This window comes from Camelus bactrianus, chromosome 7, assembly GCF_048773025.1.
Source record: "Camelus bactrianus isolate YW-2024 breed Bactrian camel chromosome 7, ASM4877302v1, whole genome shotgun sequence".
Taxonomy (NCBI): domain Eukaryota; kingdom Metazoa; phylum Chordata; class Mammalia; order Artiodactyla; family Camelidae; genus Camelus; species Camelus bactrianus.
This window is the reverse complement of record NC_133545.1, coordinates 9,331,432-9,347,951: the sequence shown is the minus strand read 5'-3', so window position 1 is coordinate 9,347,951 and position 16,520 is coordinate 9,331,432. Positions and strand designations below refer to the sequence as shown.

The 16,520-nt window shown below is 40.4% G+C and overlaps 1 protein-coding gene across 10 annotated transcripts in view; it reads right to left on the bottom strand.

Moving 5' to 3' along the window:
• The window catches only part of TPK1 (thiamin pyrophosphokinase 1), a 337,202-nt gene extending 320,944 nt beyond the window's left edge, over positions 1-16,258 (bottom strand). For 2 of the 10 annotated variants that reach the window (XM_010953180.3, XM_074366867.1), the window contains exons 1-2: positions 16,013-16,258; positions 14,671-14,729 (exon numbers count right to left, since the gene is read on the bottom strand). In XM_010953180.3, the coding sequence (XP_010951482.1) occupies positions 14,671-14,713 (43 nt within the window). In that variant the 5' untranslated portion in view covers positions 14,714-14,729; positions 16,013-16,258. Of the gene's footprint in view, positions 1-14,635; positions 14,730-15,065; positions 15,174-15,325; positions 15,576-15,753; positions 15,912-16,012 lie in introns of those variants that run through there. The other 8 variants (XM_010952900.3, XM_010952973.3, XM_045515744.2 and 5 more) reach the window with 7 other exon arrangements.
• Between the last annotated feature and the right edge of the window lie 262 nt (positions 16,259-16,520).

Below are 16,520 nucleotides of genomic sequence, written 5' to 3'. Positions count from 1 at the left end.
GACGCAAGTCTGGGGACTCACATGCACTCTGCTACGTCTCTGCTTGTATGTCTTCCGCCAACAAACACTATGTACCAACTGCACCTTGCACCATGCCGGGGAGGTACCTGTGTCCTGCCCACTTTGCCCTTTCTCCTTCGAGGCTCTATGCTGGTTTCTCTAGATGCATTTTTACTTTTAATGCTCACAGCTTGTGATGAATCATTTACAGGTAAGGAAACTGAGTTCAGAGAAATTTTAAATGATCTACTTATTCACCTTTTAAATCTTGAAATAGAAATTAATTGGTGCTAAAGTGTAGTTTTCCGAAAGTTTAAAAATATGACTTTCGTGCAAATATAAAATGAACAAATGCCAAAGATATTATTCAACTCATTAATTAATGAGCTCAAATTTGAACAAAGACACAGGATTCTGTGTCTGATTACTAAAATGAATTTGCTAATAGATGCAAAAATGGTGATTCCATTGTAAGAAGGATTTACAAAATGAGTGCCTTGGCACTCAGGGTGGCTGGGTGAACTAACCAGAACAGTGCACAATTTTAGTTGTTTGGACCTAACTACTTAATAAAAGGAACATATAGGTATTCCTTTTGGCCTAGTGACACTATGAAAAAATGACAGATATAGTAAGAGTGCCATGAACAGAAAGAAAATTTACAAATCTTTGCTACAGTGCAATAAAATATTGAGGGTCATTTCTTCGGAGCCTCAATCAATTGTATCGCTACTGGATAAAAACCTTTTTACGGATAAGAATCATTTGCAGAACTATCAATCACAAGTTCTACCCTAAACAACCTCGACAAAAGAAAGTGAAAGGTATACACCCCAAATACAGCCACTGGAAGGTCCATTAGCCAAGCCTAGCATTCCACCGAAGGGTCTTCAGGTAATTTCTTATGCTCATGTTCAAGTCTTGAACAACCTTCCCGACTTAGATTATTATAGGTACTAACAGGAGTAAAGCAAAGATCAAAAATGGGAGGGGAGCAGGGGAGTAGTTACAATCCAGGAGTATTTCCATCAAGAACTGCAGACCATCATGGCCAGCAAGTGTGCACTGAAGGGGACACTCTGCTTGACTGCTATTCCTGGACACATAACTTGGTACTGCCTTTCTGCAATGCCATCTGTAACATATGCTAGAAATTGTAGAGACTCAGATCTTTGCTTGTGTAATTCCACTCTCAGAAATTTTCATTCAACAAATAAAGTGAACTAAGCTATACAACTATCTCACAGCGTTAATTACAGAAAAATTTTTTCAAGATATGAAATAAGTAGATTTCCCAGCTTAAAAGATTCTTTCCAGGAGCCTTTCCAGGAGTCCCAAATCCTTTCTATGTGATCCACTTAATACCCAGGAATTCCCCATGATGTGTCTTATCACACTGCACTCTAAGTTCTGAATTGTTCATCTGTTTGCCCTGTTAGGCTATAATCCCCATAAACGTCTGGACCACATATTTCGATTGCATGGATTTAGCATGAGGCCACGTGTATAGGAGGCACCCAAATGTTGTCTCAATGAATGAAATATTACACAGTCTAAAAATATGGACATGTTTCTTCTGTAGAGATGAAAAAATAATTATAAGTATTAACAACATCAAAACCAAATTATGTCAGAGAGAAGCCTCAAGTTATACCCCGAACTATATGGAGAGAAAATCAGAATCCCACGCAGATATTTTGAAAAGCACAGACTGTCAGCAAAGGGGACATGTACTTCAGATACTGCTGGTTATAGAGAAGGGGACCACAGCATCACAGCCAGGTCAGCCAGTGCCTGCCACTGTGTGTGTGTCCTGAATGCATTATCAGACTGTGCCTTTCCACAGAAGACAATAAAGCTCGAAAGAAAACCACTGTATGCTACTGGCTTAACGGCAGCCATGAATAATGATAAATGTTATCCCTAAATTTGATGGATTTTTTAAAATTATGTTAAAAAGGAATCTGATGTTTCTTAGGTCAGTGCTTCTCAAACTTAAAGTAGCTTAAGACTCATGCAGGGGTCAGGTTAAAATGCAGATTCTTATTCTGTCAGTTGGTCTTAAGTGAAGCCTGAGATCCTGCATTTCTTACAAGCCCCCCGGGTAACATAAATGGTGCTGGTTTGTGGACTTCAGTCTAAGTAGCAAGGTCTTAGAACATCGCGTAAGGAAATTTACAAACATGAAGAGGGGCAAGCAAAGCTCCATTATCTGGGTTTTCTGGAAACCATGCACTGTTTCCCTGCTGATGATTTACCAAAACCTTCCCTATCAGGATTCTCAATGTCCTGCAGGTGCCACAATTTAAAATAACAGAAAACACAGAAATGAAAGAGGGGTCCAGATCACTCCAGATCCCATGGAAATTAAAAGGATTTAAAGGAATAAAATGAACAACTGTATGCCCACACATTTTTGATAACCTAGATGAAATGGACCAATTTTTCCACAGACACAGTCTGCCAAAACTCACACAAGAAAAAATAAAATGATCTGAATAGGTCTACATCTATTTAAGACATTGAATCAACAATAACCTTCATAAATGGAAAGCATGAGACCCAGATGGGTTCACTGGTGAATTCTACCAACATTTAAGGAGAAAAATCATACCAGTTCTGCACAACCTCTTTCATAGGATAGAAGCAGAAGGAATACTTCCTAACTCATTCTATAAGGCCACCATTATCCTAATGCCAAAACCAGACAAAGACATTACAAGAAAACTACAGACCAATATTTTTTATGATCATAGATAGAGAAAAATTCCTCAGCAATATATTAGCAAATTGAATCCAAAAAAAAGGTATAAAGAGAATACACCACAGTGGGATTTATTTCCGGTATGCAAGGCTGATTCAAACATCAATTAATGTAATCCATCACATCAACAGACTAAAAAAGAAAAATAACATGATCATTTCACTACACGCAGAAAAAAAAAATCTGAAAAATATAACACCCATTCATGACTAAAACCCTCAGTAAACTAGGAACAGAGGGAACTTTCTCGACTTGATAAAGACTATCTACAAAATACCTACAGCAATCATCAACTTAATGGTGAGAAACTCAAAACTCTCCCAGTGTGGTACTGGCGAAAATATTAGACAAATACATCAGTGAAAAATAACGGAGAGTCCAGAAATGGACCCTCATAAATACAGTCTTTGCCAAAGGAACAAAGGCAATGGAACAAGGATAGGCTCTTCAACAAATGGATCTGGAACAACTGGACATACACAGACAAAAATAAAAATTTAGACACAGACCTTACAGCCTTCACACACATCAACTGAAAATGGACCAAAGATCCAAATGTAAAATACAAGTCTATAAAATTACTAGAACATAAGAAGTAAACCAGACGACCATGGGTACTATGAAGCCTTCTTAGATCCAATACTAAAGCATAATGTGTGAAAGCAGTAATTGAGAAACTGGTTTTCATTAAAATGAAAGCTTTCTGCTCTGCCAAGGACAACATCAAGAGAATGAAGAGACACGCCACAGCCTGGGAGTAAATATTTTTAAAAGACATATCTGATAAAGGACTGTTTTTCAAAATATACAATACAAAGAACATTTGAAACTCAACAATAAGAAAACAAACAACTCAATTTCAAAAATGAGCTGAAGACTTTAATACCTCACCGAAGAAGTTCTACGTGTGCCAATTAAGCACACGAAAACAAGGTCCACATCAAATGTCACCAGGGAAATGCACATTAAAACAACAATACCACAGATACAACCACACACCTATGACGATGGCCAGAGCCTGGAACACTGACAACGCCAGCTGGGAAAGCAACACGTACAGCCCCTTTGGAAGATAGCTGGGTGGTAACTTACAAAACCAAACTTAATCTCAGCATATGGTCCAGCAGTCACACTCCCTGGTATTTACCCAAACAAGCTGAAAACTTATGTCCACACAAAAACCTGCCCAGGAATGTTTACAGCAACTTTATTCCTAATTGTCAAATCTTGAAAGCAACCAAGAAGTCTTCGGGTAGGTGACTAGATAAGCTACAGCCCATCCAGACCATGGAATATTATTCAGCGCTAAGAGGAAATGAGCTATCAGCCGTGAGAAGATGTGGAGGAAACTTAAATCCGTATTAACAGGTAAAAGAAGTCAATCTGAAAAAATGACACACTGTATGACTCCAACTATATGACATTCTGGAAAGGGCAAAACTATGGGAAAAAATTAAAAGATCAGTGTCGGAAGGACAGATAAACAGGCAGAGCACAGAGGATTTTTAGGGCAGTGAAAATGCTCTGTATGATTCTGTTATGGATGTATTTCATTATACGTTTGTCCAAACCCAGAGAATGCACACCACCAAGAGTGCACCCTAAGGCAAACCGTGGACTTCGGGTGATTCTGATCCATCACCGTTGGTTCATCAGTTTTAACAAATGCACCATCCTGGTGGGGGATGCTGATAATGAGGGAGGCTATCTGTGCATGGGCAGGGGGGACAGGAGAACTCTATATGCCTTCCTCTTGATCTCGCCATAAACCTAAAACTACCCTAAAAAAATTAAGTATTTTTAAAACATGGCAAACAGGCTCTCGTAAGCATCCTTCGAAAGAACATCTGATTTTCCAGGTGTAGATGACTGAAGCCTATACTGGGAAAGTGGATCTGAGACACATGTAAGGAAAATTGCAGGTCTGCCTTCCAACGCCTAGAACAGTTCCTGCTCCATGGCAGGTATTCAAGTATTTGCTGAAAAAATAACTACAATATTTAGCCTGGAAAAAGAGGGAAAAAAGAAAAAGATCTAGTTAAGTTCTGTCAGTATTTGAAGGCAGCTAAGTAGAAAGCAAGTGAAAGTCTTCTGCATGATTTCAGTTGGAAAATAAGAAAACCAAAGGTCAGTTTCAGCTTAGTTTAAATACACATTTTTAACAATCAGTTGACCAAAAATGGCATATATTTTCTCAAAAAGATCAAGCTACCTGAATATATTCAAGCAAAAAAGCCGGATAGCCATCTCAGAGGGACGCTACCAAAGATGCACTTCCCTAGGGACACGAGGATTTCAAAGCTCTTCTCTCCGTGCTCAGGAATCGTAGGATAGTTAGACAAGCAGGGGCACCAGGCAGACAGGTGCAGGAGAGGGAGGATGGTCGGGAAGATGGCGCTGTGCCCACCTCCAGCATAAAGGGGCTTTACTTCCTCGAAATGAGTGCGGGCAAGAAACCTGTCAGAACCGACAGCCATGACTGCAAGGTAGCAGGAAGAACCCAACCAGACATGAGCCAAGGCTCACTGTAATATAATTAGCACTACAGTTTAGTGCCCCTCACCCCATCACCGTGGGTTTTTCTGTGTGCATCATGGGTAAGGACATGCGCAAAGGGGACAAACACGACTAAGCACTCCAGGGCAAGAGCCGTCAACCAATCTAAAGACCACCTCTAAGCCAGGGTCCAAGACAAAGGGCAAACAAAGACCTTGGCTCTTCCTCCCTGGGAGCGGCCCACCTCCCATTCTTGGAGGTGTACTTTTCCTTTCCTAAATAAAATCTTTAAAAATCTTTCACTACATATGCTCCATCTCCCTCCTGAATTCTTTTCTTTTGCTTATAAGAACTGGGGTCTTTTCCCTTCCCCTTTTGGGGTAACAGAATCACTACTCACAGTATTTTTACTCAGATTAGGAATAAACTACAAGGGCAGTTTTCCTACTTTGAAAAAGAAAAATAAAGTTGCCTCAACTTAGCAGCAACTGGGCCAGGAGCCCAATTTACACAACTTACACCTGACCTAGGAGTAAATCAAAAGCTTAAATTCTCTGAAGTCATAAAAACAAAAGAAACTATTCCACCGTGATAAATGAACACCTTCAAAGACAATGGTGTGATAAAGATACAGGTATGCTCTCAGAATGAAATCCATTTGTTTGAGCATCTGTTTGCCACCTACAAAGAATAACTCTTTCTGATGGATTTAACCAAGAAAAAAAGATGATACAATTCATTTGAATGGGAATTTAATGCACAAACACACCTCATTTTCCTAGAAAACCTCAAAAGACATCTGGTGCTAATGTATCAAAACGCACAGATTTTTTTTTTTTGGTGTGATCAACCCATAACATTTTAGCATTGCACATATTAAAACCAGCCCCACAGCATCACTTGATATTTTCCATTGCTTTGCCTAGAAGAATAGCATTATTTCTGATAATACTACAAAGCACCAATTTACAAGATTTTTTTTAATTAAGATCATGTTTAAACTCACTCGAGGAAGCTTTAGTTTCTGAAAGCATGCAGCTATTAAAATGCTAATATGGAAAGATAAGGGGGGAGGGATGCTGCAGACTTGGCACCACTACAACACAGGAAATTGATTCTCCAGATCATGTGGAAAAGATGGCTCATAAAGTTAATGAGATATTACTTAAGGCAAAAGAAACAATTTGGCTATTAAGAAGGGAAGATGAACCAAACATTTTTGTCATCAAATATAATGAAACTAATTAAAACAACAAAAACTGAGGCAAATTTGAAAATCAAGTAAACTACAGGGGAAAGTTAAATTATATCAAACACACAAAGTGAAGTTAAGGTGACAAAGTCGTAGTAAGTTAGAAATAAAGTAGAGAATAAAAAGTAAGGATTCCAACAATTATGAGTAATTCACCAAGGAAAAGCATGAAGAGTCAAAGCAGGACGTTTCCCATGAACATTGAGGAGACCTGATGACTGCCTGAAATGGGTTTCTAATTGGGCAGAAGAGTAAAGAGGATTCACCCTTGAAAATGGAAAGTCCATTATTTTGCCTCTTGGATATCTTAGCTAGCCCTGGATAACAAAGACGTCATAATCCTTAAGCCCCAACCTTAGCCATCCACAAAGAGATGAGAATTTCTTTGAAACGAAACAAAACAAAACCAAACCAGCAAGTTTTCAAGTTTCAAAGCAGACATAACCCTTTAATTTAAACACAAAAGCCCTGTTGACATTAGGGAAAATATTTAGCCAGAAAATCTAGGTTAGAGTCCTAGTTCTATCTCCAATACCTGTTTCCAAAGGCTGTCTGTGGAAAAGAAACATTCTATCCCCTGTGGATGAAGTTTATGCCAAAAGCATGAGTCTATGAACTGGCCCTTGCTGATACGAACAAAAACATTTCACAAATTATCACAAACTAAATGTAAAGTATTTCTAATGAAAATGTAGCATCTGAATCAAGATGTGCTAGATGTATAAACCACACATTAGAGTCTGAAGATTTAGTACAAAAAGAGGAAAATATTAAATTAATAATTATTTTTGATAACATGCTGAAATCACATAATTTAAACACATTAGGTTAAATAAAAGATGCAATTAGAATTAAGCTCACCTGTTTTACCTTTTGGAACTGGCTAATAAAATTTTTTTAATTATATACGAAATTTACTCACAGTATTGAATGAGTAGAGAAAATTTTGTATAAACATATAAAGCAGCAACTAAGTAAGACTGAAATGGACTCTTTCATTCACATACCAGCTATATGCAATTGGAGTGTTATTAAAACCTCCCATATTTGGTAATCATGAAAATTCTGAAATATGGACCAAGTCAGTTTAAAAAACGTTATAGCTGAAAAAGTAAATTGACATACCCTATTTGTTTTGGGCTGAATTGTGTCCCCCATAAATCCCTATGTTGAAGTCCCAATTTCCAGTACCTCAGAATGTGACTATATTCAGAGATTGGGTATTTAAATGGGTAATTAAGGTCGAATGAAATCATAGGAGTGGGTCTAACCCACAGGACTTGTACCCGTGTAAGAACAGATCAGAGCACAGATGACACACAGACCAAGGGGCAACACGTGAGGACACAGCAAAGACAAACCAAGGAGCCACCTCACAAGAAACCACACCCACCAACACATTCATCTGAGAACTGTGAGAAAATCAAGTTGTTTACGCCATCCAATCTATGGCACTCTGTTTCCGTAGCCCCAGTAAACTAATACATTGTTCCAAACACTTTCGGTCACACAAGCCTCATTTCAAGTATTCAACAGTCACATGTAACTGGTGGCTACTATATTAGACGGCCCAGATCTAAAGACGCGAACCAGAAAGTTCAACGCGAACAAGAATGCTTAATTAGCTGGGATGTGGGACCAAGAAGTGTCTTACTACTCTATCCTGAACACTTTTTAAACTTTAACTTAAAAATAAATGCAAATGCAAGTAACTCACATCTACCCTTATGTCATTCATACAAGGATTTCTGAGTAGAGATTAAAGAAGGGAGTTGATGGTTTTCGGCTATGCTTGGTACCAATGAATGTCGTCACCAAGGGTACTTCAGAGACGTGTTGCTGCAAAATACAGAGAACTACTGATGTGCGTGGCCAGTACACGTTTACATTACAAAGGAACAGAACTCTAGGTACAGATTACCCAGTGGTTCCCAAAGTAGCCCCTAGTAAACTGGGGGTTGCTAATTTCTACCTTCAGGTTTCATACACGTTTTATGAGCTTAATCAGGCATTTTCAATGGAAATTAAGTTCCAGGAATACAAGAGATGGCAGGAATACTACACTGAACGGGATATTCCCAGATTCATTTCCACTTAATCATGAGGCACCAAAAAAAAAACTGACCACCACTAATAATTTCATGCATCTATAAATAAAAAATTCAAGCAGCATGGAAGAAGAATACAGAATTCAGGAAACAGAATAGTTCTAGTAGACTTGCCTTACTGGACTGAACACATTTACTAAAATAAGTAGCTATCTCCTTTGAGAATTAGTTAGAAAAATGAATACAGAGATTTCAAAATTTAATAGTTAGTGTAATAAAGTTCATCAGTACTGAGCATTTTACCAGTGCATAGATCCTACTTCTTAAATTTGTTTTTATACTTTAGAGTTGCTTAAATTTGCCCAAGGAGTTCATGTTTGTATATATTCTTATTTTACATAAAGAAACTAAGGCTTTGAGAAATTAAGTGCCATGCCCAAGGACGGCTAAAATCCAAACCTGGGACTCCTAGTTCCAAAACTTTTCTATAGGCTTCACCCTGTTGAAGTATTAATACTATGCCCAGCACAGTGTTACATAAATGTTAGTTATTACAACAATGTGTAATATAATCATACTGACTTGATCAAGTGTGTATTCATCATACTTAAAATGGTAATTCAATTCATAATAAACCTCAATAATGGTAATTCAGTTCAGAAGAAATAACTCCGCAGAGCATTATGGCCATAAGAATCTTTTTAAAATTTAAATATATATAATCTTTTTTGCAAAGAAATATACAGTGATAGATAAAAGGCCTTCTAGCTTAAATTTATGATGAAATTATGTGGGGAAAATAAAATGAAACTTTTTATTTTTAAAATGAAACTTTTGAGTTGGAGTTTATTATATATTTTTAAGTGAATGATGATTCCTATCAATTTGCTGTATTTTTTTATTCCATCAGTCCACTTCAGATCAATGTAAAAGCTTTATTTAATAAAATGTCATTATTCAATGTTAAGGGGGATTTAAAATGTGAGGAACAACTGTGCTAGACTGCAGAAGCCTGAACCAAATGAACTGGTAGTCAGTCCTAGTTTGGAACAAGCACCTGGAAAAGCTATTTTGAGAAAGAAAATTTAAACACGGTTGGGTATTAGATGTTACTAAATTCAAAATAGAAAATGGAGTCATGAACTGAATAAAGCAACTTACAGTATATTCTCATTCTGGTTTAAAAACACCTAACTGTATATTTATACACAGCAAATACCTGGAGGAACATAAATACACACACACCACATGTCCACAAACATGCAGGTAACAGTGGTCATCTCTGCGAGACTGAAACGCATTTTTATCTTTTTCATAATGCATAATGTACTATGTTGCAAAAATATATTAAAAATGCATTTTCATAATGCATATGCACTGTTACAAAAAATATAAAAAATGCCTAAGTATCAGTATTTTTAGTAAACCAGGAATTAAAACCTCTAATTTTGCTGTGTCATAAGTTTATGAAATAAGCACATATAAAAAGATTCTGAGAATAGTTTGACTCAACTTTTATTTTAGCTATGAAGTGTTTAACATAAACTTTACTTTCAAATATATGGAGTTCCAAATACTGAGTTCATGATACTGAAATGATCAGACACTGAACACTGAAGCAGCACAATAGTCCAGATTTATAATATTTTAAAAAGGCACCTATATAGAGTTTAAAACAGCAATAGAATGCGCTTACCAGTTAAATATTATTCATCAATTTTTTAAATCTTTTGATAAAAAGTGAAGAAGGCAGTGAGAAAAACACCAAAATGTTTGCATCCTTACTATTTATCAGTGTTAAATGCTTTATAGATACCCCTTAATCTTCATAACAACTTTCCATGGAAAATGACATTCTATTTTATTGATGAGAAAATTAAGATTTAAAGAACTGTAACCAGAATATATACAGAAACTCCTATTTGGTAATCATTTGGCAATATATGTGTATATCAAATCAAAAGTAATACAATGTTATATATCAATTATATCTCAATTTTTTTAATCCTACAAATTTAATTTTAAAAAATCAGACAACCCAATAGAAAAATGGCCAAGAGACAAACATTTCACAAGAGATGTGCCAACAACCAATGAACATGTGACAAGATCAGCGTTCTGCCATGTGGGAAATGCAAATTAAAATCAGAGATACCTCTAGGTACCCACTGGAATGGCTAGAACTTAAGAATGACAATTATAAAGACTGAAAAAGAACATTCCAGGTGATAAATGTAGCAAGAGCTAAGGCAAGAGTGTTGAAGCTCCAAATGTTCACATAAGTAAGCAGTGGGGAGCTCAGCTCAGCTCAGCGACGAGAGTAAGAAAAAGCATTCTGGAAAACCAGTTCGGAATCAGATAGTGAAGGGCCCTTTAAGGGCAAGATAAGGGCTTTAACCTTTATGTGATTAGCCATGCTGAACCATGACATGGATGATACAATTGAATTGAGTTTTGGGGTATATGAAAGGCTCCTTGTATATAGAATTTTCCAAGGGTGGGAAGATACAGAAATTTACAAAAGCTTTCTATCTCCTCCCCTGCAATAAATTTCTCTATGCTCCACAATTTGGTTTTTACTGCTCAGCCACATTCTCCCAAAACCTCCATCAATACTCTCCAACCTGCTTTCTCGTCACTCGCCACCGGATGAACTGAATGAGTTCATGGACAGACGCAGCCCCGAGCTCTCCCTCAAGGAAGACCCTTCTCTCACTCACTAGGACGCTCTCCTGCTTGCCCGAGGCCTCTCTCAGTTTAAACCCAGAGCTTCTCTGGATGCCCACCTGACGTCTGTCCACCCAGTGATTCCTTTCCTCCTCCAGCCCGCCCTCACCCCCCTCTCCCAAGTCCCTCCGGTTCCTGTGTGGGTTTGGTCATACATAAATTCAACGTCTAACTGGAGTCTGTCTTGTTCTGTTCTTGATTCCAAGACTGCAAACTCCTGGATAGAAGGGATCGCATTTCTACCCGTACTGCACCTAGTATCAAAAGATATCCACTAGCAAACACATCTTTTGTTAGAGTACTCATTTCTGAAAATTTATCCTACTGATATATTCACATAAATATGCAAAAACATTATGATTAAACAGATGCATTACAGACTATAACAGTAAAAACTAGAAATAGCCTAAATGTCTATTAAGAAAGCCTAGTCCCTTTGAGTCTATGCTGCCCATTCAAAAAGCAAAACAAAACTTGGGATACCTACACATACAGACCACAAGAAAGTAGTCAGTGAAATAAGCTGCAGAAAAGGGCATACAATAGGCCTATATTTATTTACAGAAAAAGAGAGAGAGGTGGATAGTAGACAGATGGATAGATAGATAGGCCCTATTTAGAAAAACACCTAGTTTTAGAATGCTAAGTAGGATGGACTTTTCACTGCAGGGTTAAAAACGAGACAACAGGCCCAATATGGAATCACTTACGCTAAGCCCCACATTACCAAACCAAGACTTGACACTGAACACAATTATGTACAGTTTCAAACATGGAATCTTAAACTAGTCAATCAGGAACTACCCGTCAGCACTAGTGCAGTAATCTGCCTGTCATTCCCTAAAGCAAAGTGACCTTGCTGGAACCAGCCTTTTTGCTAATGTCACTTCCTTGTTCCTGTCCCCCTCGGTTTATAAAAGTCTTCCATTTGGTACAGCTCCTTTCTATCTCCTTAACTGGATGTTGCGAGATACAGGACTTGCTGAATGATCACTGAGTAAGAACTGTAATATTTACTCTCTTGAATTTTGTTTTTGCACGTTAAAAACACTTCTATCTTGTTAAAAAGAAAAGGAACAAAGAGCACAAAGTTTGTAACATAAGGACACTGATCTATTTTCACTCACTGCCCCAAGAGCAAATTACAAAACAATTTATAATACAAACCCATTTGACTTAAAACAAGAGTAATCATATGCTGGGTATAGATATGAAAATAGATATTTAGAACATTTGCCAACTGTTAATAATGGTTATTTCTAGGATTACAGGAAACTTTCACATTCTACATTAGATAGTTATTTTTCTTTAATAACTATTTACTTTAGTTACAAAAAACAAAGATTAAAAAATATATATTTCTTTCAGCTGGCGATCATTCCAGAGATGAGCATTTTGGTCCATCTAGCAATTAGTGAATCTGAAGAGAACCAGCTGGTTAGATTTCCCACTATACTAAATCTGGGTAAGCATTACAGGTACCTCCTGCCCACAAATTAAATTCACATAAGTTATTAACAGAAAAACTACTTCTCTGCTAGAAAGTAGTAAATACCTGTTTGATGAAGGGAATCCCTCTAAATGTAAAGTTAACCCTAAACACTTACTGAAATACTGTAAGGGCGCAGGCATTGCAAGGGCCCCTCTAATACACGGTTCTGTTTTTAAATCTCACACATCTGGAGTCAAAGCCCTCGTTTCTAGGCCAGTGTTTGAGATGAGACACGAATCTCTACATACTTTTACCCTTAGGAACAAGAGGAAGAAACTAGAAGCACGAAATCCCACAGAACTCCCCAAAGGAGCTCAGGATTCTGGGAAATCTGTGCTTCATACAGGCTCACAGTTTGTAGCAGTTCCCCCACATCCCCTGCCCCAGCGAGGAGCTTACAGAGGTCTGAGGAGTGAGGGCCTTCTTCCTAGGCCGGTGATAAACAAAGCGAGCAGAACTGCTCATGTTTCCTACCGCCTATTGCTCCAGACCTTTTCCTTCTCAGAACCGACCCTGATATCCAGCCGCTTCAGTCTCACAGCTGAACGGAACAGGTTACCGTTATCAAGGCTAAGCGCCTTACAGGCATCACCACTCATTTATACTCGCAATAACCCTGCGAAATATTCCTGCTTTACAGATGAAGAAAATGAAACACAACTGGCAAAGCTGGGACCTAAACCCAGGGACTGTGATGCCTCGCTGTGACCCTTTCTAGGCAGCGCTACCTCTGTGATGCACCTCTTTCAACACAGAAAACACTAGAAACCTTCCATCAGACAAGCGCCTAGGTTTAGAGACAAATCTGAACGTCAACAGGCCACCTGAATCCAATGTTTACTCTTGGAAATGCTGTTGGTCCCATGACCACTGGTTAACTAAGAACTATGAAATTTTATTCGCAAAATGTTTGTTTGCCAGTGATTTTCTTAACTGACGAAAAGCTCTTTGCAGTAATGATTAAACACCCAACTTCTTAACCAAGTCAAATATATCTGGGTTCAGACGCTCGCTCCATTACTACCTGCTTCCTTCACTTGTAAAATAAACTATGTGGAAACAACTTAGCAGAGCAACTGAATGGAGAGTGAGGAAAGTCAGTGTCCCCTGCTGTTACTACTTATCCTTTGACCGTTTTACTATAAATACTCCCAGGATGTAGGAAAACTGACCAGTTCAAATCAAATTCAATACCCTGCCCCAAAACTCAATTCACAGGTTTACAGAAAATAACTTTGAATATTGAGAAGTTACACATTACGTTTAAACTGGAAACTGATAAACTAGAAGTTCTACACCAGAGAAACACAATTAAACCGGTAAATAAAAATATGTTTAATATTATGAAATTATCACACAAGTCAGTTGATATTGGGTGCAACTAACAATTCATAAGAACTCGTTCTCTGTTTCCACGTGAATTACAATGACTTAACACTTTAAGATAATAAAAATCCTTACGTATTCTGTCTTTAAAGCACTTTTATTGGATAATCTCGGGCATTTTCAATGGATTAAAAATGGGCACAATGTGCAGGCGACCATAAAGACTGCCCTTTAGTGTCGAATGTTCTGCTACGTTAAAGATTAACTCGGACTGTTGTTTGGCGCCTAAGAGCTAACGTTACAGGTGGGGCTTATTCCTCCCCAGGTGGAGGGCATATAATGGTCATTTAGTCCTCACAACTCCACACGGCAGGCAGGGGCTAATAACCATCCTTGTTTTTTTCAGATAAGGAAACTGAGGAGAGGTTGAATAATTTGTCTAATAGTAGGGACTCAGAGGCAGCTTGGAAACCTTTCTGGGTCTAGAGCGCAGCCCTTGTAACCTCCCCCGGACTCGGGAAGGAGCGCACCCATGTCCCTGCGAGACGGGGGAGGCATACAGTACCAGCGGGAAGCAGGGGTTCCAGCGGGGTAATGGCATGCTCCATATCGGGCTAACGGCCTCTGCGTTAGAAAACATTAAAACGCCACATTAGTACTTCTCCTATCGTAACGGACAGCGCGCGAGGTCTCCGGGCCGCCGGGCCGCTTTAACCCCGGGATGCGGGGCGGCCCAGGCGGCGTCCGGGCCCGGGGACTGTGGGGCTCGGCCAGGCGCGCGGCGCGAAGCCTGTGGGAGCGACGCGGGCCTCGGAGGGGCCACCCCCGCCAGCCTCTCCCCGCGCCGCCGTCAGCATCCTGGGAACCGGGGAGCGAAGGGAGCGGGACCGCCTCTTCCCCGCCCCAGCCCGCCGCCGCGGCGACAAGGCGGGAGGCGCGCCGGGCCGCAGTCGCACTTACACAATGGCGGGTGGAGCCACCAGCGAGCGGAGCGCGGGGGCCAGAGCGAGGGTGATCGACCGCTCGGCGCGCGACTGAGGAGCCTGGGCGGCGCGCGGCCCGCGCTCGCAGGTTTAAGGGCGCGCGAGGCGGCCCCGCCTCCTTCCGGGAGCCGGCGGCGCGTGCGAGCCGCGAGCCCCGCCCGAGCCGAGCGTCCCCGGCCGCACGGGCGCCCGACTGCCGGCCCGCCCCGCCGCCCGCTTCCTCCGCGCAGCCCTGACCTTTAGAGCCTCTAGGCTGGACCTGCTCCCGAGTTAGCGCTGGCGTTTTTGCCGAACCTTCGTCACTGAACTTGGCATAGAGGCTGCTGTTGGCTCCAAGCCGAGCAGCAGTTTCCGTCTCCCTTTGTCGACCTGGCATCAGCGCCAAGCCGACGTCCCCAGTTACCCACAGCTCTTTTTCTCGGTCCTCTTTCTCTTTGATCTCTCGCGTGTAGCCCGTGGACCTAAGGAGCATGCCTTCGCCCAAGCCTTCCTTCCCTTGGTGAAAACAACCCCAGAATGATTTAGTTGGAAGGAACTTTAGGCCACGCTCTTGTAGCTACACTCGCTCCAACGCTCCCAAGATGAAGAGTTCGTTCTGTGGCCACGCAGCCTTTTCCAAGACTGAGCAAGCCACATCGCCAGAGTTAAGCCTCCCTGGGCTTTACCTTTAACAGGATGGACTCTTGTTCTTTCGCGGTTCTTACATGACATGATGGTTAGACTCCACCATCCTGGTTCCCATCCTCTGTGTTTAATGTTGCTCGTAAATTGTGATTCCGAGTGCTGGTGAGAACCGCACAACCTCCAGCCCGGGACAACTCGTGCCAACGCCCCTGGCTAAGACACGTGGCCAAACACTACCACGGTTTTTAACATCAAAAGGCCTGTCTCTAGGAAAAGACACACCCCTGTTAAAATGCCTACCTGAGAAAGCTCCGTGGTGCCAAGAGAGCTTACTCTTTGTTCTAGCCAACAGCTGAAGACAGACTCCTGACCTCCCAAAGGGCTTGCAATTAAGAATATGTATCTCTTACAATTCAAAGATGTCTCTCAAGGACTTGAGAGCCATTCCCTGCAAATAGCAGTCATCAGGAAGGACAGGGTCTCTGTCTCCCAGTCTCTGGTAAGATAGAGTCCTAACTTCCGCAGCTGCCAGCTAGCAAATCAAGCTGGTCTAACCGCATTTATACTGACCCTTTGTAATGTTTCACTTCTCTGACTCCATTGGGCGCCCACGCTCCCCGCCCCACCCCCACTTTAAAATGTTCCAGTGACCTCTGCATAAATAGAAAGGGAGCTCGGCTATTTCCCTACTGTCAGCAGTTTCTAAACAAAATCTGTTTTCAAGGCTTTAACTAAAACCCGTGTTTATCTGACACTGGTCACAACGTTCCAGGAGTAATCCAACCATAGAAAAGTACAGCACTGCTGA